The 27,046-nt window shown below is 35.8% G+C and overlaps 1 protein-coding gene across 1 annotated transcript in view; it reads left to right on the forward strand.

Moving 5' to 3' along the window:
* LOC150098992 (uncharacterized) overlaps positions 1-27,046 on the forward strand; it is a 700,419-nt gene that overhangs the window by 462,590 nt on the left and 210,783 nt on the right. Inside the window, exons 30-31 of the mRNA XM_090405788.1 lie at positions 11,729-11,836; positions 23,481-23,534. Of these exons, the coding sequence (XP_090261914.1) occupies positions 11,729-11,836; positions 23,481-23,534 (162 nt within the window). The remainder of the gene's footprint in view (positions 1-11,728; positions 11,837-23,480; positions 23,535-27,046) is intronic.

Genomic DNA, 27,046 nt, shown 5'->3' on the forward strand with positions numbered 1-27,046 from the left:
GGTGATGGTGGATAGGGATCTGAAATTTAGGGGACACATTGCCAAAATTGTGAAGATAACACAAAGACTTCTGGGAATGATGCAGAGGACACTGATGTGTAGAAGTAGGGAGATACTTGTTCCATTGTATAAGGCTTTGATTAGGCCACACATGGACTATTGTGCCCAGATTTGGTCACCGGGTTTTCAGAAGGATGAAGAGATGTTGGAGAGGGTCCAAAGGCGACTGACTAAGATAGTTTCTGACCTCTGGAATGTTGAGTATGAGGAAAGATTGAAAAGATGTAATTTGCAGAGTCTCGTGGAGAGAAGGAAGAGGGGAGATATGATAGAGACCTACAAGTTGGTAAGGGGTTGTTATAGGATCAATGGTGGAGAAGTTCTGCAGAGAATAGTGGGAGATCAGGGGAGAACCAGAGGTCATCCCTGGAAACTGTATAAGGAGGGTGTGAGTAAGGGAGTGAGAGGCAGGTTTTTTTCGTGCAGAGTTGTGAGTGATTGGAATGCCTTGCCTGAGAGCGTGGTGTTTGCAAGTAGTTTGAATGTGTTTAAGACATAGTATGATGAGATGTGTGTGTAAGATAAAAGGACCTCCTAGATGAGTCTTTGACTCCATGAGGTCTTGTTTAATAATAATAATAATATCTAAAAGATAAAAATATAGTTTTAAAAAATAGAGAAATTTCAGAAAAGGACACTGAATAAAAAAATAAAAATAAAAAAAAAGACGAGAAACTCAGCCAAAATGTTATAAAGTAATGGCTATTCCTACTCTGTTATATGGTTCAGAAACATGGACTGTTAAAAAGAAAGATGAAAGTAAAATGCATGCTGCAGAGATGAAATTTTTACAAACAATTAAAGAATGTAAGAAATGAAGACATCAGAAAAAAATTAGATATTTATAAGATAAATGAAAAGATCAAGGAATATAGAGACAAATGGAAAGAGCATCTATCTAGGATGGAAAGATATTGGCTACCAAAAGAGGTGGCGAGATATAGACCAAAGGGAAAAAGAGAGAGAGGAAGACTAGACAACAAAATGGAAAGACTAGCAAACCTGGAACAGGTAAATGCCTAATCCTTGAAGAGAAGAAGAAAAGCCCAATAAGAATAAAGGTAGAGTAATTATTATTATTTCTCAGGAATCTCCACAGAGTTGACTCATCATGAGAGACCCACTCTTACTATTATTCACACAATAACTATCATGGCTCTCTTTGAACTTATTCACCGATGGAGCACTCACAACCTTTGCTGGTAAGCTATTTCACCCATTCACCATTCTCCAAGAAAAAATCTAGTCTTAACACTTTTTCTAACCACACATTTATACAATTTCCAGAGTTGATCCCTTGTTCTTTCCCTTTCTTCCATATACTGAAAAAAAAAAATCTTTGGTGTCAATCCTATAAAATTCTATCAGTAACTTATGCTTCTATTATATCCTCTCTTATTTTTCTATCACCTAAGTTTGGTCACTTGCCTCTGAATTTTCTCTCTCTACTACTACTGCCTCAAACCCCACAAATCCAAGCAATCAAATCTGCATGCAGTAGTCCAGATGCAGCCTTTAAATCCTTATAAATAGGAATAATAACCTCCTTTTCCCCTGCTTGTTAGTATGTTCAACAGCCATACAGTTTGATGTGCTGTTTTGGCCACTTTTGCAAGATATCCTCTAAATTTCAATACCCTTCCACAATAGCTTCCATCTGCAGTTAAGGTCCCTCAGTTTAATGCACTGCTCATATCTCTTCATCTCAAAATGCATGACCTTATACTTAGCCAAGTTAAACTGGTAACTACTTATCTTTACTGGTACTGCGAGCAAAGTCATGCTGGAGCTCTACATTAAATAGTCATGCTAGATTTCTACATCATCTTTATTGACTATCACTCTTCCTACCTTTGCATCATCAGCAAACAACTGAATATTTTCACTCCCATTATTTTCTGTATCAGTGATGTACAAATTGAATTGAACCCAGTCATGAGTTCTGACCACTGCCATACACTACTAGTCTCCTGGACTCAGTTCATTCATATACCTCTCTTTGATATCTGTCCATCCATCACCCTCTTATCCAAATCACTAGCTTCATATCCATCTCCATTTGCTCCAACTTATGCAATGGAGTTCCATGTGGAATTCTTTCAGATGCCTTTGCAAAGTCAAGCAGTATTACTAAGTAGTCTCATTTTCTTTATTCAACTGAGTTGTTGCTTTATTATAAAAGGTAAGCAGACTACCAAGGCAAAACCTACCCTTCAAAAAACCATACTGTCCTCTATAAAGTATCATATTGCTGTTCACCTAGTCATGAGTTCTGTCTTTTACTAACTTATCCAATACCCTAATCACCTGAGATACTGATTGACTTTACAATATGCAACTCATCTCTTAGAGCCTCCTTTATGCAGTGGAGACCTATTTTGCTCTCTTTTTAGTCACTTGGCACTCCCTGAACTGAGTTCCAAAATAAACAGCTTGGTTAAAGGAGTTGCCAATTCCCTCTAGTGCATCCTCTATTCTCCCATCAGTCATGTCGTGTCTGGCACTGGAATATCTTCACCGGGATTGTACGCACTTGCAAAATGATCACTCAGTAGTTCAACTATTTAGTTTGCATCTATTTCTTCCCTAATTCTCTTTTTTTTTTTTTTTTTTTTTTTTTGTACACATAGCAGAATAATTCTTTAGAGCTTCTTTTTGCCTCATCTGCTAGCTTTCCTCTCATAATTATTTCTTCCTTACCATACAGATCACCCTTCTTGCCTGTGTCTTGTACAGCTCATAGGCTTGCTGATCATATTTTCTTTATATTTCCTCTAAGACCTTTTCTTTTTCTGCAACTCCTATTTAATGATGCTATTCATCCATTTAACTCCCACCTAATTATCTTCCTGATACTGCTTTCTTCAAAAACCCTTGAACCATCTCCCATGTACTGCTAAAACCACTCCCCTTGAAACTCTTATGCCATAGCACAGTTCTAAGCTGACTCTGCAGTTTCTCATATTCACCTGCTTTGTAATATCCACATATACCTCTTCTTAACAGAAAATAGTCTCCCAGGTCAAGACAGCATGACTGCTTTCCTCCAAGTGGAGGATGTGCAGCAGTATTGGTTACTGCTAAGTTCTCTGATGCTCTGACCAGATCCAGCACTTTCAAACTTTGTGAGACTCCATTACTAGTTGTCTGAAGTAATTACTTCTCAGCAGCTGTACAAATTCATTTCTTTCACTCCTTGTGACCATTCCTCCTTCCAATCTCTGCCCACATAAAGTCCCTGATTACTCAATATGCACCCTGCACTTATTGTGCTAATTTGCCATTTCATACTATCTACATCCTCCCTTAGATGCTTCCTCGTGATATCAGCTTTTTACATGGACAGCCATGTATTATATCATGGATATCACAATGGCAAACTGAGCAAGCTGACTCTTTTCTATTTAGCAGAATTCAATTCTGTGATGACAGTCAGTTCATCTCTTATCAGTGATGGAGTGAACCATGTGATATATACACAAAACAAGAACTGCATTTCCTAAAACATCCATCTAAAACATCTAGTCAGTTTCTATCCTAAATCCAATATACAGGTTCTATAATACCTTCAATCATGAGAAAAGAATTATGGGATAAAATCTGGAAAATAAAAGGCAGAGACACCACCTGCCAGATCTCTATCCATCAACAGAAATGCACAGTTGCAGGACCCAAGTTGTTGTCGAAATAGCAGTTGCCAGTATACTTGGGGAGAGTGTTGCTGAAACATTAGTAACAACCCTCTCCTTTGTCCAAAGGGGAGTGTGTGTGTGTGGGGGGGGGCGAACGCTGTTGTGAGTACTGTCACCAGCTGCCAGTACTGTGAGTACTGGTAGCTGGTGACAGTACTCACAGAATATTCACAGTACTTACAAAAATGCACTCACGGAATATTCTGAGAGCACATTTTTCCAGATACCTGGCAAAAGGCTATTATTATTGCCTTTCCTAAGCAAGGGAAGGATTCAAAATTACTAATTAACTATAGCATTTGCTTTGATGGTTTCTCGAGAGAAACAATCTTCTTTTTTTTTTTTTTTTCATAATATAATGTTGATTCCACAAATATCTTTCAACAAGTGATCATTTATCTGGTCCTATAGGAAGCATCCATTCGAGATGCCTTTCTAAAAATGCAGTCTTGGTATTTGTTTTTTTTTGTTTGTTTATATTGAAAAAGCTTATGACACTGTTTAGAGATTTGGAATATTGGAAGACCCAATGCAGCTTTAGTCTCAAAAGAAATCTCCCTTTCTCTTCATCAAGAACTTTTTATCAACTGAATCTTCAAAGTTTGAGCAACATCTGCTTTCTCCTTATCCCATAAGGAGAAAGCAGATGTTGATAAGGGAGTCTTAAGGGAGTCCCTTGTGGGACTCCCTTATCTTAAGGGAGTCCCACAAGGTTCTGTTTTAAGTGACGTGCATTTTGCAGTCGAGGTTAACTCAATAACCAAGCAGCTTCCTCCATCAGTAATTAATACCCCCAATGTGGATGTCTTTGCAATCTACTCTCATTCATGCAATATGAGGATCATAGAAAGAGAGGTTCAGCAAGTCATTGACTATTTTTCAAAATGGGTGCTTGCAAAGATCAAAACTCGATTATGGGTCCTGAGTCTATGCTTTTACCAGTACCCTGTGATAGCTATTTACCATCAAACCATATGAATTGCAACTGGAGCATTTTGTACATCACTTATTCCTAGTCTGTATATTAAAGCAAATGAGCGAACTTTGTCACTTTGACATCAACAGCTGCCTCTGTTATATGCAAAGAAAATAAACTCCTTGCCAAACCTGGCCAGCTATTTTTCATCTATGGCTGGAGAACTGTACAACACTTGACAGATCCATAAAGCCCTTTGGTTTGTGGATAAAAGCTCTCCTAATAGGTCTAGAGATAGCGGTTGACAGCATAGCCCAGATATTACCGACATACACACTTCCATCATTGCATTCTTACATGCCAGCATATGTAACTTTTCTTTTAGCAGGCTACCATATGCCCCCCCCCCCCCCCCATTGTCTAACAGCAGCTCTTTAAAACTCTTAGAATTGAATACTCTGATTTTGTGCCTCTCTACACAGATGGTTCAAAAATTGATTGGATGACCTAGTGGAATCTTACTATAACCAAAGATGCATAATATATTCACACTCACAAAGTCTCTTCAGGCAATGAAAAGTCTAGAACAACAAAACACCCAGTTCTTTCTCAAAACTAACATTACCTCTTTCAGTTATGGGAGCTACACTTAGATGTACACTTCTGTTGGATTCCAAGCAATGTTGGGATCAAGGAAAATATGGCTGCAGTTACTGCATCTACGAGTACCATACATTGATTACTGCAGGTTATCAGACACAAACTCCTATCTCAGTGACAGTCATCTTGGAATAGAGAGAAATAAGCTTTTCCAAATTAAGCCAGAAATTAAACTATGGCAGTTTAGTCTGTGCATTGTTCAAACAGAGGAAGTTGTACTTGCTCAGCTCTGCATAGGTCATAGTCATCTCACATACACTTCTTCCTGTTGAGGTATGATAACATGCCTGTATGTGTGTGTGTGTGAGTTTTTAATGCTGGACTCACCATTAATGATTGTTGGATCGTCCTTCCTGTCTTTTGATCTGCCATCTTGTTTTAACGTTGTTCTTAATTAAAGTTAATTAATTGTATGTTGATTACTAATCCAAATATAGGGAAATTTCTATTATACTGCACCACCCTATATTCAGATTAATCAATGAAAAATAGTGTAATCAAATATTAATTAACTTTAGCAGTCTAATGTTTATATATAGGCCGAATTTTACATTAACATTTGAGGTTCCCGCTAGGTCTGATGATTTTATGAGCGGTGCAGTGGAAAAGAATCAGGCTGACGACAAATTGAAATCAATAAAGCAAAGCATTTAATTCAAGGTTATATAACATATACATAAACATACTTTGGATACAAGATAATGCAAAATTAACTCATTTCAACTACACATAACATTCACTTAACTTTTTTAAACACTGAGCTTCAAAATCTAATTTCTCCTTAATAAGCAAAGATATTTCTAAAGTTCTTTACCACTGAAATCCACTGTAAATATTTTAACAAATGTATTCTTTATCTATCCCTTAGTCAGAAATCACATAGCTCAGTCAAGAGATAGCTATCACTTTAAGGGGGAAGACTATTAATCTTCTAGCTTCGGCTAATTTCAGCATAAACACCACAGTTAATGTTAGGATTTAACAGAAGGAGATAACTCTTATAACTTCACTCTACAATGCTATAAAGTACAACTGTTCTTACCAGAATAAATCTTTGTACATATTATTCACTGAGGCACACTTAAAACTTTAGTTAATTATCACACTGGAGCTACACATTTCAAAAGTAATCTTCTTTAAATTAACTTAATTTTTAATTTCAGCACATCACAAATGCAGATACACTTGCACTAGAAAATTCACTTATTCTTCATATACTACTTTACAATAGAATCAGCTTTCCACTAATCTTCCTTGAAAGCTCTGGAATACAACATTAACTTCAGAATTCCATATCAATATTCTGAGTTGTCAATTTACATTACGATCCTTCATAATCTGATTACAGCACTTAATTCTTTGTACTACAGCCTCTTACTTAACTCCGTGCTGCTAATAAATTATTTCCTCATCTCCCAGTCACTTCTATTCTAGTGCTCACTCACTGACTGACTTACTGACCAACTCCTGTGTGTCCTTGTTTACTCTCGCTTTCCATTTATATACTTTCACTCCTTTTTCCCACCAAAACTTGTTTTCACCGTCCAGCTCATGTCAATTCCATCTCACGTCCATAATTCACGCCCTTGCGCTTTCTATTTTTAACTCCGTCTCCATGATAACAATTAGAGCAGTACATAAGCATTTCATAACATTATACCTTTACATACAGAAATAAAAAAAAAAATAAAAGGATATTTTTCAATTCAAATAATATACAATTAAATATGATGAACACAAATTCTTCTATTATTAATATAGGAATAAATAAAATAATCTGAACGTTATTTTTATACATAGTCCCTTCCATTATTAATACATATCCTAGATTAAATAATTAAATAAAAAAAACTCAAAGGTAATTATATGAATAATAGTTTATAATAAGAGATTTACATTAAATAATATCTACAAATGTAGCCTTTGATATGGTGGATTATGTTGGATTCTGAAGGGAGTATTAATAATTTTAATTTCTCTTCATTCAGAATCCAACAATGATATTTTAATAGACTGTCCTCATTTCATGTAAGAGCACAGTCATTATTTTAACCATTTTTCGCTATCTGTATGACCCTGTACACTCGGGCAGATTTTATCAGATTCAACTGGTATTTCTTTTATTTTTAATTTTTATGGACAATTAACATCTTTTACAATATATAGATAGATTGTTTATGCCAATTTGAATATAGAACATAAATATCAGGGAAGTGGCAAAATGTCCTGAGGGCTATTGAAAAAGCTTAGAAAGGGAGGAAAGAGTACTGTAATAGGAATCAGAGATGATAAAGGTGACATGAAATGACATGAAAACTAGAACTTGATACAGATATCTCAGATCTTACACCAAATTAATTACATATGTTGATGATATTAAACATCATGCCCTTCCATAAAAATGTACAGGTAGTGGTTACACAAACTGATGACATGTTTACATGCTGAATTGATTATGACTTATCCATTTACTGAATAAATGGATAAATAATGACAAAATGATCAAAAACCTATACAGAACTAAACTAATGATACTCAAAACCAAGAATAAAGCAATTCATTCACAGTTCTGCAAAGAAAGAATGATCAGAAAGCAGACATAAAGAAATTCAAGGATTCTGGATAAATAAGAAACTTACACAGAACTAATATATTACCAAACTCAGAACATCAATATTTAATTGTTATTTTAGATGACTGAAAAATATCCTTCACTATAACAGTGTGCTAGAATTATTTCTTAGTTTTTTTTTTTTGAACTTTTGTGGTTATTTTCCATATCACATAAGATTACACAATTCATCTATTTATATTAGTTCTCACTTCAGATGCACTCTGTTATGTTTGAGTGTATCAGAAAATATAACCTACTTGTAAGGTAAGGGAGCACAGGGACTAGAGATAGAGTGATGTCAGGAAGGCAGGTAAGTAGGGAAGCACAGAGAGAAACTGTTACAAGAGAGAGAGAGAATGAGGAATGCATGTGAGCAATCGAGGAATAAGGTGGTAAGAGGTGTAATGTATGGGAACTCGATGATCCATGGTGTTCAAGATAGGATGCGTCAGGAGTGTTTGCCAGGAGGAATGATAGAAAGTGTGGCTCTGGCAATTAAGAGAGGTGAAAGGGTAGATGAGATGATTGTGATGGTGGGAACAAATGACTTGAGTGGTGGTGTAAATAGGGCAGCGAGAGATATGAGATTTTTGCTTGAGGCTGTACAAAAGATGACACAGAGAGGAAAGATAGTGTGTATGTTGCCTAGGTATGATAATGTCGAGCTGAGCAGAAGAGCGGTGATATTGAATGGCATAATAGCGAGAATGTGTCACTAATGATTTTGAAAGCATATAGTGTGAGGTGGAGGTGGGCAAGACAGGATATTTAGTGGGGTGTTGCTACAGACCAAGGAGCACAGAGAGTGGGGACCAGGAGATGCCAAGTGCAAGAAGAATGATTGTTATGGGAGATTTTAACTACAGCAGTATAGATTAGGGAAAGGAAGATGCATGTAGCAATAAAGGAATGGAATTTCTAGAATTCTTGAGGAACAAATATCTTAGACAACATGTAACAGAGGGAACAAGAGGTTCAAGAGTTTTGGATTTGGTTATAGCATCAGAAGAGCTGATAATAACTGAGATGACATCTCTCCCACCAGTTGGAGAGAGTGACCATATGGTTTTGACTTGGGAAATGAATAAACATGCAGGTGTATCAAAGAGATGGGAACGTATGTGGAATTATAAAGCAGGTGATTATAATATTCTTAGAAATTAAACTTCAACTTGGGGAAGTTTCGTGGAGGGAGGAATTGGAAGGCCAGGATATCATTAGTGTTTGGGAAATTGTGATGGAATATTTGTTAGCAGCAATGGTAAGCTGTATTCCAAGAGTGAAGAAGAGGACACAATTTGGAGTAAAGTGGATGACAAACAATATTAAACAGGAGCTACATGCGAAAAAGAGGCTATGGAAGAGATATAAGGAGACAGGTGAAGAGCAGATGCATGCATCTTCCTTTCCCTAATCCATACTGCTGTAGTTAAAATCTCCCATAACAATCATTCTTCTTGCACTTGCCACACTCAACATACTGCTGTAGTTAAAATCTGGGACTGTGTGGTATTTCACCACGAGTTTTGAGAGACTGTGCTGAGGAACTGAAAGTGCCCTTGACCTGGCTTTCAATGAAAGTCTGGCTGCCAGAAAGGTGCCATGGAATGGAAGGAAGGTAAGATAGTGCCATTGCATAAGGGCAGTAGCAGACTGGAAGTGTCTAATTATAGGCCAGTTTGTGTGTCATCAGTAGTTAGTAAGAGTTTGCAGAAAGGTGAGGGACCATATACAGCATTGGGCAGATGAGGGTAATGTTATCAGTGAGAGTCATCATGGATTTGTGAAGGAGTGCTCTTGTTTTAGCAATATACTAGCCTTTTATGATAAAGTTACAAGAGCATTAGATGAGGGAAAGGCATATACTGCCATTTTCCTAGGCTTAGCAAAGGCATTTGACAGGGTGCCACATGATAAACTGATATTCAAGTTGCAGCACATGAGTCTGGATGTCAGATTGGTCAACTGGATTCAGGATTGGCTGTCCGATAGGTATCAGAGAGTTGTGTACGGTGGAGCAATACAAAGAGACAGAAGGTTACAAGTGGGGTTCCAAAGGGCTCAGTACTGGGACCTATATTGTTTAACCTTTATATCAATGACATTGTCCGTGGATTGCAATGGGATATTCGGTTGTTTGCAGATGATGCGAATCTGGGAAGGGTTATTAGCAATAGTGCAGATGTGGTAGCCCTGCAAGAGGATTTGAATAAGCTAGATAGATGTGCAAACGAATGAGGGTTTCAGTTTAATGCAGCAAAATGTAAGGTCTTGAAGTTTGGGTCACGTCGATGGGATGCTGCGTACTCTATGGGAGGAGTTAAACTGGTGGAAGTAGGAGAGACAAGAGATCTGGATTTGATGGTTGATAGAAACCTGAAATTTAGGGGACATGTTGCAAAGGTAGTGAAGGTAACGCAGAGGATATTTGCAATAATGAGAAGGACACTGACCTGCAGAGATAAAATGGTTATCATTCCGTTGTATAAGACTCTGATCAGACTACACTTAGACTATTGTTCTCAGATCTGGTCCCCATGGTTAAACAATATAGGTCCCAGTACTGAGCCCTGGTTCCACAGGGCTCAGTACTGGGACCTATATTGTTTAACCTTTATATCAATGACATTGTCCGTGGATTGCAAGGGGATATTCGGTTGTTTGCAGATGTGGTAGCCCTGCAAGAGGATTTGAACAAGCTAGATAGATGTGCAAATGAATGGGAGGTGTTAGTTTAATCCAGCAAAATGTAAGGTCTTGAGGTTTGGGTCACGTCGACGGGACGCTGCATACTCTATGGGAGGAGTTAAACTGGAGGAAGTAGGAGAGACAAGAGATCTGGATTAGATGGTTGATAGAAACCTGAAATTTAGGGGACCTGTTGCAAAGGTAGTGAAGGTAATGCAGAGGATTGCTGCAATAATGAGAAGGACACTGACTTGCAGAGATAAAATGGCTATCATTCCGTTGTATAGGACTCTGATCAAACTACACTTAGACTATTGTTCTCAGATCTGGTCCCCAGGATTTGAAGGGGATAAATTAACTGTGGAAAGGGTACAAAGGCAGATAACAAAGATGGTGTCAGGACTGTACAATGTTAGTTATGAGGATCAGCTGAGGGAGTGTGGACTGCAGAGTTTGGTGGATAGAAGGAGGGGTGATATAATCGAGACTTTTAAACTGTTGAGAGGTGGTTACAGGGCTGACACTGGGGAGTTCTTTCGCTTGGTTGAATAGCGGGAAGAAGTCATGGCAAGGGGCCATCCCTGGAAGTTACGAAAGGAAACTGTGAGAAAGAGGATGAGGAGTGGTTTCTTTGCATGGAGGGTGGTTGAACCATGGAATGCATTGCTTGATGGAATGGTGAGAGCGAGAACGGTCAATGCATTTAAGGAGTGGTATGATAGACTTTGTGTTTCCTAGGAGGGATCTCCCTCAATGAGTCTCGATAGACTTGTGTTTCTTACAAAGGACCTCCCACGATGAGTCTTTTGACTTCGTGGAGGCCTGAATAATAATATTCAGGCCTCCACGTTATTGTTTTGATATTAATTATTACAATTTATATAACTTGAAGTGAAAATTTTATTCTAGTTTGGTTGTGATTGAGTACATAATGAATAATAATATTTTCTCCACCCTTTTACTCATTTTACTGAAATACTCTTGATAAGAGAAAATAATCCCAGAATATAACAAAATTTCAAGAATACAGTTTATTAAAAAAAAAACTTATTTAAAGGAAGTTTAAAGAGGTAATACTTTGTTATGCCTGTTTTGTAGGGAGCAGTTGGTTCATTAGGACTTCAAGGACTACCAGGCACTCAGGGTGTGCAGGGTGAAAAAGGACCACCAGGTTTATCTGGACCACAAGGATTTCCAGGTCCTGTGGTAAGTCTTATTAATATATATATATATATATATATATATATAAATTAACTATGCAAATATATACCAATACAAATAAAGCTATTTATACATGTTTAGCTTTTGCATGTGTTTGAACAATTGTTTTGTTTGAAAAACTGTTTCCCCTTTACCAGATATCAACAATGCCTTCTAGAAGGCATTGTTGATATCTGGTAAAGGGGAAACAGTTCAGTCTCGTGTGTCATGTGGTCTGAGGGAAAAAAAAAGATAAGTTTTGATATTAATTATTACAATTTATATAACTTGAAGTGAAAATTTTATTCTAGTTTGGTTGTGATTGAGTACATAATGTTTGATGTAGAAGTAACTGATGTTCCAATGTTTGCATTGTGCATATTCCTTCTATCAGTTATACTTATCTCCATACATATGCTTACTGATTTGTTGTTTCCCACCTAAACACTATTTAAAAATCACATTTTGTGAAGTATAATACAGGATTTTGTAACATACTTTGCCTGTAGCCTTCATTTCCTGTCATTTGGAAATGTGGTAGGTAAGGTATGAGAGACTGCATGTTTGCATGAAATGTAGAAATTTGGAGCAGTGAGGTAACCTTCATATAGGTATATTGAATGTCACAGGTTTCAACGACCGTGATGGTACTAAGGTTTCATTTTTGCCAGGAGTGAAAGAGAGAGAGTTACAAATAATATGATTAACAAGGAGGAAGGTGAGTATCAGGTGGTGATGGACTGGATATACAGTGGTGTTGACTTGGAAGGTGAATAGAATACAGAAGTTAAAAGAGAAAGCAAATATTAAGTATATTTATATGGAATTATAAGGCAGGTGACTATAATAATCTCAGAAACCAGCTTATAGCAGTTCCAATGGAAGAATTGCAGGGGATGTGAAGAAATATTTATTAACACAATAACAAATAATAATCCTCAAGTGAAAATGATAAACCAGTTTAGTGTAAAGTGGAAGGCTAATGAAATCAAACAGGAGCTGCAGATAAAAAAGAGATGGAACAAAAAAAGTAAAAAGAGATAGAGATAGTGGGTAGTTGCATGAAGAATATAAGTCTTAGGCCAGGAAAATGACTAGTATACTAAGAAGGCAAAAACTGATTACAAGGAGAGAAGATGATGATGATGTCTAAAGTCCAAGGAAAATTTCAAGAATTCTTTCATTATGTGGCTAGGAGATAGAGATATGTTTGTTTACTAATAATCCCATTAGATGGAAAAGAAGGTATAATAATCGGTGGAGATATAGTGGAACTGTTTAATGACCAGTTTATTAGATATTTCATCCTGGAGGAGTAAGTTTTATTTCTGTTGTGATGGGAAGGAGTGAAGGCTTGAAGTGCATGAAGAGAATGTTTTTTAAAATACTAAGTGCTCTTGAAGTTAATAAGAAATTGGATCTGGATGGGATTTCACCATGACCTGGCTGTTCAATGAAAGCCTAGTTCTGGGAAACTATTTAATTAGTGGATAAGATAATGCCATTGCACAAGGGTGGTGGTAGAATGCAGGCATCAAACTATAAACCAGTTTGTATTTCTTCTGTGGTTAAGACTTTGGAGAAATTAGTAAGGGATCATGTACAAAATTATTCAGATGAAATATTATTTGTGAAAGTCTTCATGAATTGCCAAAAGAACACTCTGTTTTCAGTAATTTGCTTGCCTTTTATATAAAAAAAATGGCAAGAGCAATTAATAATGGAAAGGCATATACTGTTTTTTTCTTTTTATTTTTTGTAAAAAAAAAAAAAAACTTTGTGGAGAGGGAGAGAGATTTGTTTGCAAAGTATAACAAACGAATAATAAACAGCTGCTGTATGCATTTGGTAGCTTACTAAATAACTATAGGGAGGAGCTAATGTAATGAACTAATAATGTTGAACAAGTGATTCATTTAGCCATAACAGGAATACATGTGGTTTGATGGAGCAGCAACTCATCTTGTAAAATTTGTTGTGCTTGTTATGTGTATTTCTTTTTCTGTTTTATTTATTTCATTTTTTTATTTATTATTTTTATTTTATTTTTTTGGCAGTAGCTCTTTTGTATTATCAGTAATAGATATTTCACATCTGCTAGTATTTTGTTGTAGATCAACCCACTTCTTATAATACATAGAAGTAGTCATTTTTATTCAAGAATATATAAATTTTTATTATATCTGTTGTTTCTAAAGACAGAAATAAAAATGTTCTTATACCATAATAAACATTCCTACCTCAACAGACACTAAACGGATATCCAAAAGTTAAAGAAGAACTACATTTTTACCTGTATATGAAAAAATGTTCATGACTACAGCCTACATTAGTAGTTTTATTGTTTCACTAAATACAGTATAGAGACATTTTACAGTTTTTATACTACCCTGACGATTTTGAGTAGAAAGCAGGTACACATTCAAATTTTCAAATAGCATGCAAAGGGAGCATGTGGTAGTGCTCAACAGGATAAAAGGTAAAGAGGCTGCGCTAAGCAAATTGTGTAGCTCTTATCGTGAAGGAATAAAGTTGCAAACTTTGATATCTTGTAATGTCTCAAAGACATCATCTAGATGATTTCACGCAGCGAAGAATTATTGGACAACTTGAAGAAGGCCACAGAATTACTGATAGTGCCAGAGAGTTTGGCGTTGTATATCACATAGCATTGTATCCAAGCTCTAGGCAACATTGCAAACCAATGGAATGTGTTCCAGACATTTGCTAAGAGGTCACCCTCACTTTACCACAAAGCATGAAGACAGATTTTTGGTTATAACAGCAAAATGTAATCGATCCACCATGGCAGGTCAGGTTGCTAGTTGGCTCCATTCAAGCAAAGTTATGCAGATATTTCGACAAATTGTGACAAGTAAGCCTATATGCCTGAAGTCCTGTAATCTGCATGCATTTATCCACATCTCATTGTAGAGCACGTATTCAGTGGTGTAGTATCCATACAAATTGGACAAGATTCATGGGCTAATGTACTCTTTACAGATGAGAGTCGTTTTTGTCTTTCCTCTGATTCTAATCGATACTTGATTTGGCATGAAAGTGATACTGCTTATATGGCAGTGCCGAGATCATAGTGTGGGGAGACATTATGCCTAAAGGATGCACCGAGTGCAAGTGCTGGAATAAGAGACTATGACTGGTGAACGATATTGCAACGAAGTTCTTCAATGTCGTGTTCAATTGTTCCATGGTGCTGTAGGTGAAGAATTCATTTTTATGGATGACATTGCCACACAACATTGGACACGAGCAGTGAATATACTTCGAGACCGAGGATATTAATCGAATCGAATTGCCAGCATACTCCCCAGATCTCAACCCCATAGTAAACATTTAGAATACAATAGGGAGATGCATTGCTGCTCAAAATTCTCCTCCAGAAAACAAACAAGGCCTTATTCTTGCTCTGACAGAGGAGTGGGCCAGTTTGCCTCAAGAACTCCTGAATCATATGGTGATAAGCATGATACAGTGTTGTGAGAGCCGCATAGTAGTTTGGGGTGGACATATTTCATACTAAGGGTTTGAAATGTCTTGAGATATCTTGAAATGCCTCACTGCATAGTTTTGCCAGAAACGATATTGCAATTTAATTTGTATCAAATTTATAACACATTTTTTGTGTTATTTATTTATTAGTATGCTGGCAGTAAATTTATGTCCACATTTGGCTGTAACCATCATGAAAATTTTTTCATAGTATTGTAGTTCTTCTTTAACTTTTGGACACCAGTGTATATTTGGCAACAAACATACACCGGTGTCCAAATATTTGTAATTAAATATTTGTAATAACTGGTGTCCAATTATTGTAATTAAAGACAACTGGATTGGCACTTAATAAAGAAAAACACACCCTTCCAACAGATTTATGCTGCATCCATGCAAGCAAAACAGATTAATTGTATCACTAAACATAGTAGTTAACTAAAAGCATTTGTCCTAACATCCTCTTTCAAATTTTCAGTTCCAGAAAATATATATAACAGCTAATACTAGAATAAAGAGCCAAAAGGCTTCAGTTCGACAATGCAAAATTATATAAGCTAAGTGGATGCTTTGCATCCACTTAGCTTATATAATTAGATCCAGCATTATTTCAAAGCTGAATATAGAAACTATGAAAGTTTCGTAAGGTAAGTTGACCAGAGGATTTACTGGAATACACTCCCTGGTATTCATGAGTTGCCTTAGTGTGGACTACTTAAATTTGCCTTTTATTAGTCCATTTTTGATAAGGTTTCACTGGGAGTGTATTCCCTTAAGCTCTCTGATCAACTCACCTTACGAAATTACGAAAATTTCATAGTTTCTATATTCAGCTTTGAAATAATGCTGGATCTAAACCCTTAGCTTATATAACATATAACAGCTGTTTCTAATGCAGTAATTGGGTACCAAAAGCACACATTTATATAAAACAGAAAGATGCATATAAGATTATATATATCTTGAAATCAGTTTGAATTACATTTGAGATACTATCATCAAGACACTTCACAAATGCATAAATACTAATTTTACAAATAAAATTCTACCAAAAAATGTTGCAACTAACATGCTGATTAAGCTTTGTGAAAATACAACCTTCCAACATGGAATTAGCAGTTTACACACATGCAGATGCTGCATAGTAAATAAAGAAAAATTAATAAAGAAAAACACACCCTTCCAACAGATTTATGCTGCATCCATGCAAGCAAAACAGATTAATTGTATCACTAAACATAGTAGTTAACTAAAAGCATTTGTCCTAACATCCTCTTTCAAATTTTCAGTTCCAGAAAATATATATAACAGCTAATACTAGAATAGTGTGAATGTGTTAAGTTGTAACACATGGGATTAGATATCAGAGAGTTGTTTATCAGTGGGGAGCTGTATCGAGGAAGATCACTAGCAGGACTTCACAAGAATTGCTAATAGGACACCTGACCACCCTAGAGATGGAAGCTTGTTTTTAGAAGAAATGAGAAGGTCGAGAGTTTTCTGATGAGGCTAAAGGCAACAAAAATATTCAGTGTTTTTAAAACTTTTGCTGTGCATTCAGAAATGCCTTGCACATAAAGGATAGGAATGCTATTTCTTCTATATTGAAAGAGTAAACTTCCACCTGTAGGTTTTCCAGGCATCTGCCAGATTCCTTGCTCTTGTGAGTTATCTTATTTTGGACAGACTGGAAAATTTGTTTTTATTCGTCTAGAACAGAAGTCTTATATTAAAGCTATGAGCCTGAATGGTCTGGACTTGTTGAGTATGCTATCTGCACTAAATGGAGTTTATTGGAACAAGACGAGTCCGTCATAAAAGTCATTTCCTCATAGAATGTCTTTGTGAAGAAACATGTTAAACTTTACTTCATTGTCCTAACTTAAACAGATCTGATAGTCTGTGTTTGTTCCTTTTCTGGGAGATAGTACTTTTTAAATCTGTTAATCTTTCCTAACTTGATGTATATCTGTATGTATATTCCTGATTTATGCTCATGCATAGACCCACACTTCATTGTGCAGGCATACGAAACTGAAATCCTATGGAATAGGTTCATTAATCCTTATTCCTGAAGTGTCTGTGTGTTATGTCTATGGATGTTTGTATTTACAGGGCTGGTTTGCCTGTTTTGAGGGATGAAAAACTCAAGTTTCTGGAGAAACAAACCCTCCACCTCAGTATGAGATCAGCTAACTCACCATTTGATTAAAAACACTTAATAAAGATTTCTCATGTCAGATGGGACTGGAACACATCTTTCCAACCAAAGGACTTGTCTAAGGAAGCTCTCATACCTCCATATGGTATGAGATCAGCTAACTCACCATTTGATTAAAAACACCTAATAAAGATTCCTCATGTCATAGATAGGACCGGAACACAGGTCTTTCCAACCAAAGGACTTGTCTAAGGAAGCTCGGTGTGTAAATATATATATATATATTTATTTTTTCTTTTTTTCTTTTTTTTTTTTTTTGTTAGGAAATTATTGACCATATTTAGTTACCTTATATTAGCTAGATAGGTGTCACCTTTCAGAATTGTCTGTTATTGTGTAATTGCCATTTTGTGATCATTCTGAACTGAAGATGCCTATGATATTTAGGTGAAAGTTTTACATTAAATAATTTTTTTGTGTGAATTTTTCCTCCATTTTTATATTTCTTTTGATTTTGGAACCTGTATTTAACAAGCTTATTCCTTTCTAATTTCCACAATTGTCTCTTTATCTTTTCTTAAATACAGGTAACCCTCATATAACGCTGATGTTAGATTCCTTAGAAATGCCACGTTATATAAATTACATTATGCGAGACTCGGATCATATAGAAAAAGTAGGGTTAGGTTCCGAAATCATTTTTTTTAAGATTATATAAACAATGACATATCTAACAAAAATATTTTTTTATTTAATTCAGGTAATTCATGTAAGTTAAGAAAACATAAACTATGAAACAAACACATAGTATAAAATTATAAATTGTACGTAAACTTCATTGCATATAATTCATAAATGTTTTAGGCAAAATAAAATAAAGGGTATATTTTAATTGTCATCACTGTCTTCAAAACTAACATTTCGTGGATGTTCTTTATTTACGAGTGGCCGGACATCATCATCACTTGAAATCTCTTGGACAGCATTTGTATAATTCTCATTGCATACTTAAGCTGATTTAGTTATCAAGAAGTCAGTAATAAGACCTTGTTTACCACTATACTGCAATTTTTTATTAAGTTCATAATACAGAGCTAAACAAATATCCAATTGTCTCATGAATTTTCCGGAACACTCCATTGAAAGATCATTATCCATAAAATAACTTTCTTGCCAAGTTCAATCCTTCTGCTAATTTCTTTAAACTGAATTCTTTAACAGATTCATCGCAATCACGATATTTTTGTGGCAGAACTTTCCCCGCCATTTGGTTAGATGTCATCTATTAATTGTACCAGTTCCTCCTAAAACCTAATTTCTAGTTGTATCAGTTCCTCCTAAAACCTAATTTCTAGTTGTATCAGTTCCTCCTAAAATTTATATTCCGATTAATTAATTCACTGATTTCATTTTCAACTATATTGCAAAAGCACTCTAAGTAGCCATTACTATAAAAATAAATTTTTTACATAAAAAAAAACATTACATATTGTATGTAACTCACCAAAAAATAAAGTGGTCAGCTTGAGATTAACACCCTTATGATTTTTAATGCGCTTTCCTGGCAGAAAACGGAGACAATTTTCAACAAGAAATACTTTATACGGTAAACAATTAATGTACATGCGTACTAAAGGGTATTTCCCCTAATATAAATTCACTACTTATAACTACATGCGCGATATGGGCAGATGCAAATTTAACGAAGATAAAATTTGATTTTTAAGTCGCGCATTGAAAAATATATGAAAAGATAAACCTTTACTACAGTTTGTAGACCGCCTTATATTGAAACCGCATTGTATAAGTACTGCATTCAACAAGCGACAATGGTGTAGCTAGAGCATTTGCCACCACTCTCAATACACATCAGAAATACTACAAAAAGTCAAAACAACATATAGGGAAATAAATTAAAACACTATGTTTATTTTTGAAGTAAAACTTTAATCATTTCAACCTTCTAAAATGTTAATTTTCTTGCTTTTCTGTTAGCAAAATCATCGATGACATTGGCGAAGTCTATTTTATAGTAATATAGGTAATTCTTAATCAATTTTATTTAGAAAAACTCCTCTCACAACTAGCAACACTTACAGCAATTGTGAAGAAAAATTCGCAGTAGTATTGCAATATTTGGAAATGAGTTCCCCAGACTGTATTTTAGAATTAACTGCAAATGTTCAAAATGCCGCCCCCTCCACCCCTCCCTAGCTACGCCTCTGACAAGGGATACCACAATTTGTAGACTTCATTATATCGAAACCGCATGGTATAAGTGCCGCATTATATGAAGGTTACCTGTATAGGTATAATTTTAGTTTTATCAACAGTTATTTATTAACTTTAAGCAGACCCTTTCCTAACATTGGCAGGGCCCAGGGCAAAAGTACAAATGGAGGCCTACATACTACCATATGCTTAAATATTTAAAAGATATAGCTAACAACTATATCTTTTAATAGCTAACAACCTGTTAAATCAAATATGTTCTGTAATGACGAAGTTTAAAAAGATGTATAAAGCTATGGTTTTTCTGTGGCTGAAAGTCAGCAGAACATCAGGCAACTGAATTTAATTATTATTGTACGTATCTGGGTGTTCTATTAAGGGACTGGTGATGTTTGTATGAGCATAAAATAAAGACCCACATAATTCATAAATTGTTATATATTATTGCTTAAAATTTATTTTCTTGCCTTCAGCAAAATCACTTATTATGTTGTTATAAGTTTGGTGGTTTTAGCTATATTTACTTTGTTCTTGTTTACATTTTCTGTGTCCTTTATTTTTGAAGGGATGATATACAAGGTCTGACACAAAAAAAAAACGAGACTAACCCTATAGCTTGGGAACGGAGAGTGGGAGGGGAGAGACAAAGAGATGGTTATTAGAGCATGTCCAATCTGTCACTGTGGGACAAGGCTCAACTCTATCACTTTACTCAGCACGAGTGGATGCGTGTTCAAATATAGACGTTTTCTTACCTTCATTCAGAAAATGTTGGAGTGCAAGAGTTAACATCAAGTTTCTTGTGAAACTGAAGAAATCTGCGACAGAAACGTTTCAATTATTGATTGAGGCTTATGGTGAAGAGTGCATGTCTTGTGCACATGTTTCTGAATGGAACAAATGATTTTCGGATGACAAAGAAAGTGAAAGATGATCATCGCCCAGGCCACCCACGCACAGCAGTTACCAATCACAACATTAAAAAAGTACGAGATGTGATTTGAAAAGACAGAAGGTTGGGTGTTTGAGTTGTAGCTGAGAAAGTTCATTTGGACAAGGAAAGTGTGCGATGCATTTTAACAGAAGAATTGAACATTAAACTGGTTTGTGCAAAAATAGTTCCAAAAATGTTTTCAGATGAACAAAAAGAACGTGGCAGAGAACTGTGTTTGGACCTTTTGCAATGCATTAAGGATGAACCAGCTTTGTTGAATTCAGTAATTGTGATAAAACTAGGATATTTACATACGATCCAGAAACCAAGTGACAATCATTGCAGTGGAAGTCAGCAGCATCTCCAAGACCAAAAAGCACACATGAGTTGTTCAAAGTTCAAGGCCATGTTGATTATTTTCTTCGATGCTGAAAGTTTATTTTTCACTTGGTCAGAGTATAATAAATTTAGTTTAATCCCTTATCCAAGTGTGTGCGAACAAAGTTTGTGCCTGAAAGTATCTTCAGGACTGGGGTAAAGTGGTACAACACCAGGCAACTCCTTGCAAAGGTGGAGCAAGCTACCAACACTCCTATCTCAGTATCTCCCATAATGCAAAACACATCTCCTTGCAGATATGTATAATGTTATGCATTAAGGGAAGGGCCACTACCCAGACTAGTTTCAACCTTTATTGAGGTCTCTTCAGTGGGAGCCAGGCCCAAGTTTACCACGTTACCCCAGTCCTGAAGATACTTTCAGGTGCAAACTTTGTTCGCACACACACACACACTTGGATAAAGGATTAAACTAAATTTATTATTTTCTTCGATATTCAGGGTATTGTAATGGTAGAGTATGTTCCCAGCTGCCTGGACATAAATCAGCAGTATTACCTTGAAATCTTGATGAAATTGCACGAATGCATAAGAAGGAAACGACCAGAATTGGGTAGAAATGGTTGGATTTTGCACCAAGACAATGTGCCAGTTCACAGCCCTTTGTCTGTGAAGCAGTTTTTACCTAATCACAACATCACTGTGCTTGAGCACCCACCCTATTTGCCAGACCTGGCTCTCTGCGACTTCTACTTCTTCCCAAAGATCAAGTCAGTGCTCAAAGAAATCCATTTTTTGTTGGTAGCAAAAATGATGGGGATCCTCAACAGCCTTTCAGAAAATGATCTACAGAATTGCTTTGAATGTTGACAGCATCATATGCAGCTGTGTGTCAACTCAGGAGGGAACTATTTTGAAGGAGATTGTAGTTGATCTTCTCAATTTGTTAAATTAAAATAGATACAGGCACAGTCTTGTTTTTTCTGTGTCGTATTTCGTATATGCTAATTGTTCCTCTTTTATTTCATTTTCTATATCGTTGCTCCAAATTTTTAAGGATTTTCTTTTTAATATTTCATTTTTCTTTCCAAGTACTTCAGAAACTGCCTTATGAATTATCTTGATTAAAATTTTCCATTCCTCAACATCTTCATTAATTTTGGCTTCTTTTAGGTCTTCTGTTAATTGTGATTGATATAATATTCTAATGCTTTCTTCCTGTTAAAGATACACTTTGTATACTTGTTCTATTTCTTTCTTTTTCTTATTTACTTCTTTTCTCTATTTTTCAAGCATAGTAGTTTTTAAAATTTCCATGAAGTTTAGGAACTGCTGAATGATAATCTGAAGAGAAAGATTTCTCTCTTATTCACATTCCTTATACTTGGAGCTACTTTACGATTAGTAATGATATAATCAATTATTTTATTTTATTTTTATTTTCATTTTATTTTTTTTTTTCAAAAAAAAATAAGAATTAGTTAAATGCTTAGTTAGTTAAAAAAAAAAATTAATTAAGTAGCTTCTGTTTGTTTTTATTGTTTTAACTGTTATAATTTGTCATTTACAAAAGTCTGTTTTTCTGTTTATTATCAATTAAAATGGCTCCACTTGAACGTGTTATGTTGGTCTGCTCCGCTAAATATCAGAGCATAGTATAACCATCTGTATATCTTGTTCCTTTTAATTTCTTTTTTTTTTTTTTGTTTTTCTGTTATTACTGCTATATTAATATTTCTGGTTTTTCATTATTTTACAAATTCCAATTCCTTTGTTATTATACTTGTTACATTCCATATGGTTACTTTAAAAATGCTCAAAGATTCCTACTCTTTTACCTTTATCCTTTCTTAGTCATAACGCATACTTTCCGTTCGATGAATTTTTCCAGTTAAAACTTCTGAGTTATTTTAATTTTTACTCACAGAATTCCTGTCTTGGAGGCCAAGATATCTTAGACCTCCAGATCAGTGGTTTTGTGAAGCTCTCTTAGTCTTGCTCTTATCTCTTGAACTGTCCAGCTAGGAGAGCCTACCTTAGCTACCACTTTCATAGCACTTGAGGTCATTGGTGCACATGAGCCCCCTTATCGCATGAAGGTGGAGATACCATTAAGGAATAATTTTAGAACTAACGAATGTAATTCTGAATATCTTGAGAGAACAGTTACATTTAAAAATAATGTGAAATCCGAATTGACAAGTTGGTTTATAATCTTAGTTTTTAATCTCAGCAAGAAAAGAAAGAACACTTCTGGGAAACTGTGTCTCAGTAGCAGTGAGAGTAATCTAAGCTTTCACTTTTTTTAAGACAGAGAGGATTATTGTCTAGTATTTCTAAGACATAGCTTATTTCAGAAATGGCAACCAACAGCAGTAGAAGTGATAACATTTTATAAACAATTTTTATATGGCAAACATATAACATTCATGCTGTTTTAGAGTAAAGTGTAAATCTGACATATTTTATTTTCAGGGATTTAGTGGTGCTCCTGGTCCTAAAGGTTCACAAGGTATTCAAGGTCTGAAGGTGAGTCAAAATTTTGATTTAAGTTATCTGATAACTATGTATGTATTATATTGTTTTCTTGATTTCACATTCAGAAAGTATTTGGGTTATATTCATTAACCACTTCACGAAAAATATATTGGAAAACAGCCTAAATCATTATTATTATTATTGCATGGGCACCTCCATGGAGTCCTAAAACTCATCATGGAAAATGCAAACTATCAACATAATATCTGTCATACCTCTCCTTGAAAGCATTAACAGACAAAGCACTTACAGTTGACTCAGGCAACCCATTCCATTCATTCACCACTCTCCAAGCGAAAAATTTGGTCTTCATGCCCTAACCTCTTGTTCTGATCCCTTTAGCCAAGCACTGAAACAGGTCCCTTGCATTAATCCTGTAAAATCCTTTAAGTAACTTAAATCGGGGGATATGATAGAAACATTTAAGTTTCTATAATAAGTTCCTCTGTTCTTACATCAGTCCCTGTCACCTCTATCATAACAATTTCTTCACTTGGATGATATATCCTTGCAAAATGATTACTCAGTAGTTCAACAGTTTCATCTACCTCTGTACCATATATACTCATTAAAGTTATCCTTCCATGTCATTCTTCCTCCTACTTTCCACATAATGAAAACACTCTTTGGGCTTTGCTTTTGCCTGTTCAGCTAATTTCTTTTCATAATCTGATGTTGCCTTCTTTACCATGCTGGTCACCTTTCTTGCCTGATCCTTGTACTATTTATGAGTTAACTTGTCACCTTTCTCCTTATATACCCTTCACAACATTTTTTTTTTTTTTTTTTTTTTTTTTTTGCAGCTCTTGCTTAATGATACTACTCATCCATTTAACTCCTACCCAATTTACCCTCCTGACCTTGGGTTTACAATGATATTGCTTCCTCCAGATATTCATTGACTCCATGCACTCCGAACATCCTTTCTTCCTAATGTTGGTTCTCTCTCTTGTAAAACGTTTTCCTTCTGAGCTGCTTCCTAAGTGAATCATAATCATGATACACTTAGGATGCATTATAGTTCTATATATACCCCTGCTTAACTCGAATTTCCACATTTTGCTACCTCTCAAGTCAAGACCACATAATCACTTTCTCTAGTTGGAGGTAGTTTAGCCACCTCAGTTATGGACAAGTCTTCTGACCCTATAACAAGATCCAATACTCTCATACCCCAAGTCCCGTCCATCACATTTTGCTTCAAGTAATTATCTCTTAGTAAGTGTATAAATTCCATTTCCTTCCTACTATGTGATCTTTCCTTTTTCTGCTGATGCATGTCTTCCACATTATTCCTGGCCTATGGCAGCAACCAGTTTTATATTTTGTCCTATTAGCCCTCGATATCACACCAGATTGACTTCCTAATGTTGATGGCTACAATTCATCTTCCATCATCAGCAGTGCCCCACCCGCTGTCCTGTTCACTCTATCTCCTCCTTGAAAATACTAAATCCATCACATTCTATCCTTATAACTATATCATCTGCCATTAGCCAAGTCTCACTAATCCATATAACTTTTTCGAGGTTGCACTAACCATAATTATTAGACCAATGCTTATTAATGGGCACTCTTTATTATTATTATTATTAAAAACCGATTCCATGCAATCAAAAGACTGATTGAGGGAGTTACACACAAAGCCCATCAAACCATGCTTTGAACTCATTCAATGTATCCACACGTCAGGCAGTGCATTTCACTCACCAACCACTCTCCATGCAAAGAACATGCTTCTCATGTCCCTGCTCACACCCTCCTTATATAGCATCCAGGAATGTCAACTTATTCTACCCCCTTCTCAGTTCTTTCAAATATTTCTTCCAAATTAATCTGGTAACCATCTGGGTTAATGTGGAAGAAATTTTTTATTACCAACTTCAATGTCTTAATCATATACCTTCTCTTCCTCCTATTCACTAGACTTTGCAAACTGCATTCCCTCAAATCTGTCATCATACTCACATCTCAAAGACCAGTTACCACCTTGGTTCAGTCTTCTCTGAACCCTTTTGAATAAATCTTCATCAACATGAAAATCAGTGGACCAAATCCATTCACAATAAGACATACTAGGCCGATCAAGGCCTTATACAATGGAACCAAAACGTCTTTATTTCTGCATGCTAAAATTCTCCACTTCATTGCCATAACTGATGTGATGACTTCACGACTTATGCCTGGAATTATGAGAATGCCATGTTGGATTTCTATTCCTTTCCCATGGTTGGACTATTGCTTTCGATATTCTAACCCAAGCATATGCACTGAACCCATCACTGAAGTAATCCTGTACAGAACGGAAGCGCATATTCCCCCCATTCCACACTACATTCCCATCCCCTAAATAAGCCCTGGTTCTCCAAAAGATATGCCAAGGCTGTACAAATGAAGAACCAAGCTAACCAGCAACTGGCTGTCATCAAAAACTCTGCCTTCTCTCACCCATTATACCAAAGCCTGAAACAGCTGCAAGAAAATTATCAAAGCAGGAAACTTGCATCGTGCTCAAATAGCAGCTATGCATTTTGGTCTCTGGCCAAAGCAGTTGGGCACCACTTTTGCCCAACACTGCTCTCATCACTCTTGCAACCAGATGGATCTGTTGCACCATCACCCATAGAGAAAGCCAATCTCCTAGCATCATACTTTTTCTCAAATGCCTGCACAAATGATTTTAGTCAATGTCCCCAAACCATTCCAAACACTCAATACTCAGTGCCTCCTCTAACCTTTCACCAGGAAGTGATCAGAAAAATCCTATTCAAATTAAATACCAAAAAAGTTCCTGGCCCTGATGGCAAACTGACTGGCTCGCCTTCTCTACTTTAGCAGATTTCAATTCTACGACAGTCAACTCTGTCCTATACATGATGCTCTGATGAACTACATGACAGATTATATTACACAAGCTGCAACAGTTGAATTCCTAAAATATCTAGTCACTTTCTGCATTTCCCTAAACTAGAGTGGAATGATGATTGCACAGCAGTAGCCAGAGGAAAGTATGACATATCCTCTGCAGATATCCTACAATGCTTGAACTGAAGCAAGACATTTCATGAAGTTACTTCACATGCAAACGTTGTTTGCTTACACTTGGATTAAGGATTAAACCAAGAATATAATTTCTTGGCATCTTTAATTTATGGTGAAGCAAGACCCATCAATCATCAGCACCAGAAGGAATCCTGGATCTAATGTACATCTTCTGATCTGATATGGGATAAAATCCCATATCTGTCAGTTGAATAATAAAATTCCAGACATTTTAAGCTTGAGATGATTTAATTGATATCAGTATATGAATGAAAGTGAACGTTTAGATTTATATGTACTTTTTTTAAATTTGCATTGTAAATTTTTAGTAAATAATAAATTTATAAGTCTGTAATAAACTGTACTCAAGCATGGGTGCTCTGTGGATTAGATAATCTGGAATACCTGTGCTCGAGAGAAGCAAATGTGATACTTGTTAAAAATCACTTCAGACCTCCAAC

Source organism: Typopeltis vanoorti, chromosome 15 (assembly GCF_054136105.1).
Source record: "Typopeltis vanoorti isolate ZY-2024b chromosome 15, IOZ_Tvanoo_1.0, whole genome shotgun sequence".
In the NCBI taxonomy this organism is placed as follows: Eukaryota; Metazoa; Arthropoda; class Arachnida; order Uropygi; family Thelyphonidae; genus Typopeltis; species Typopeltis vanoorti.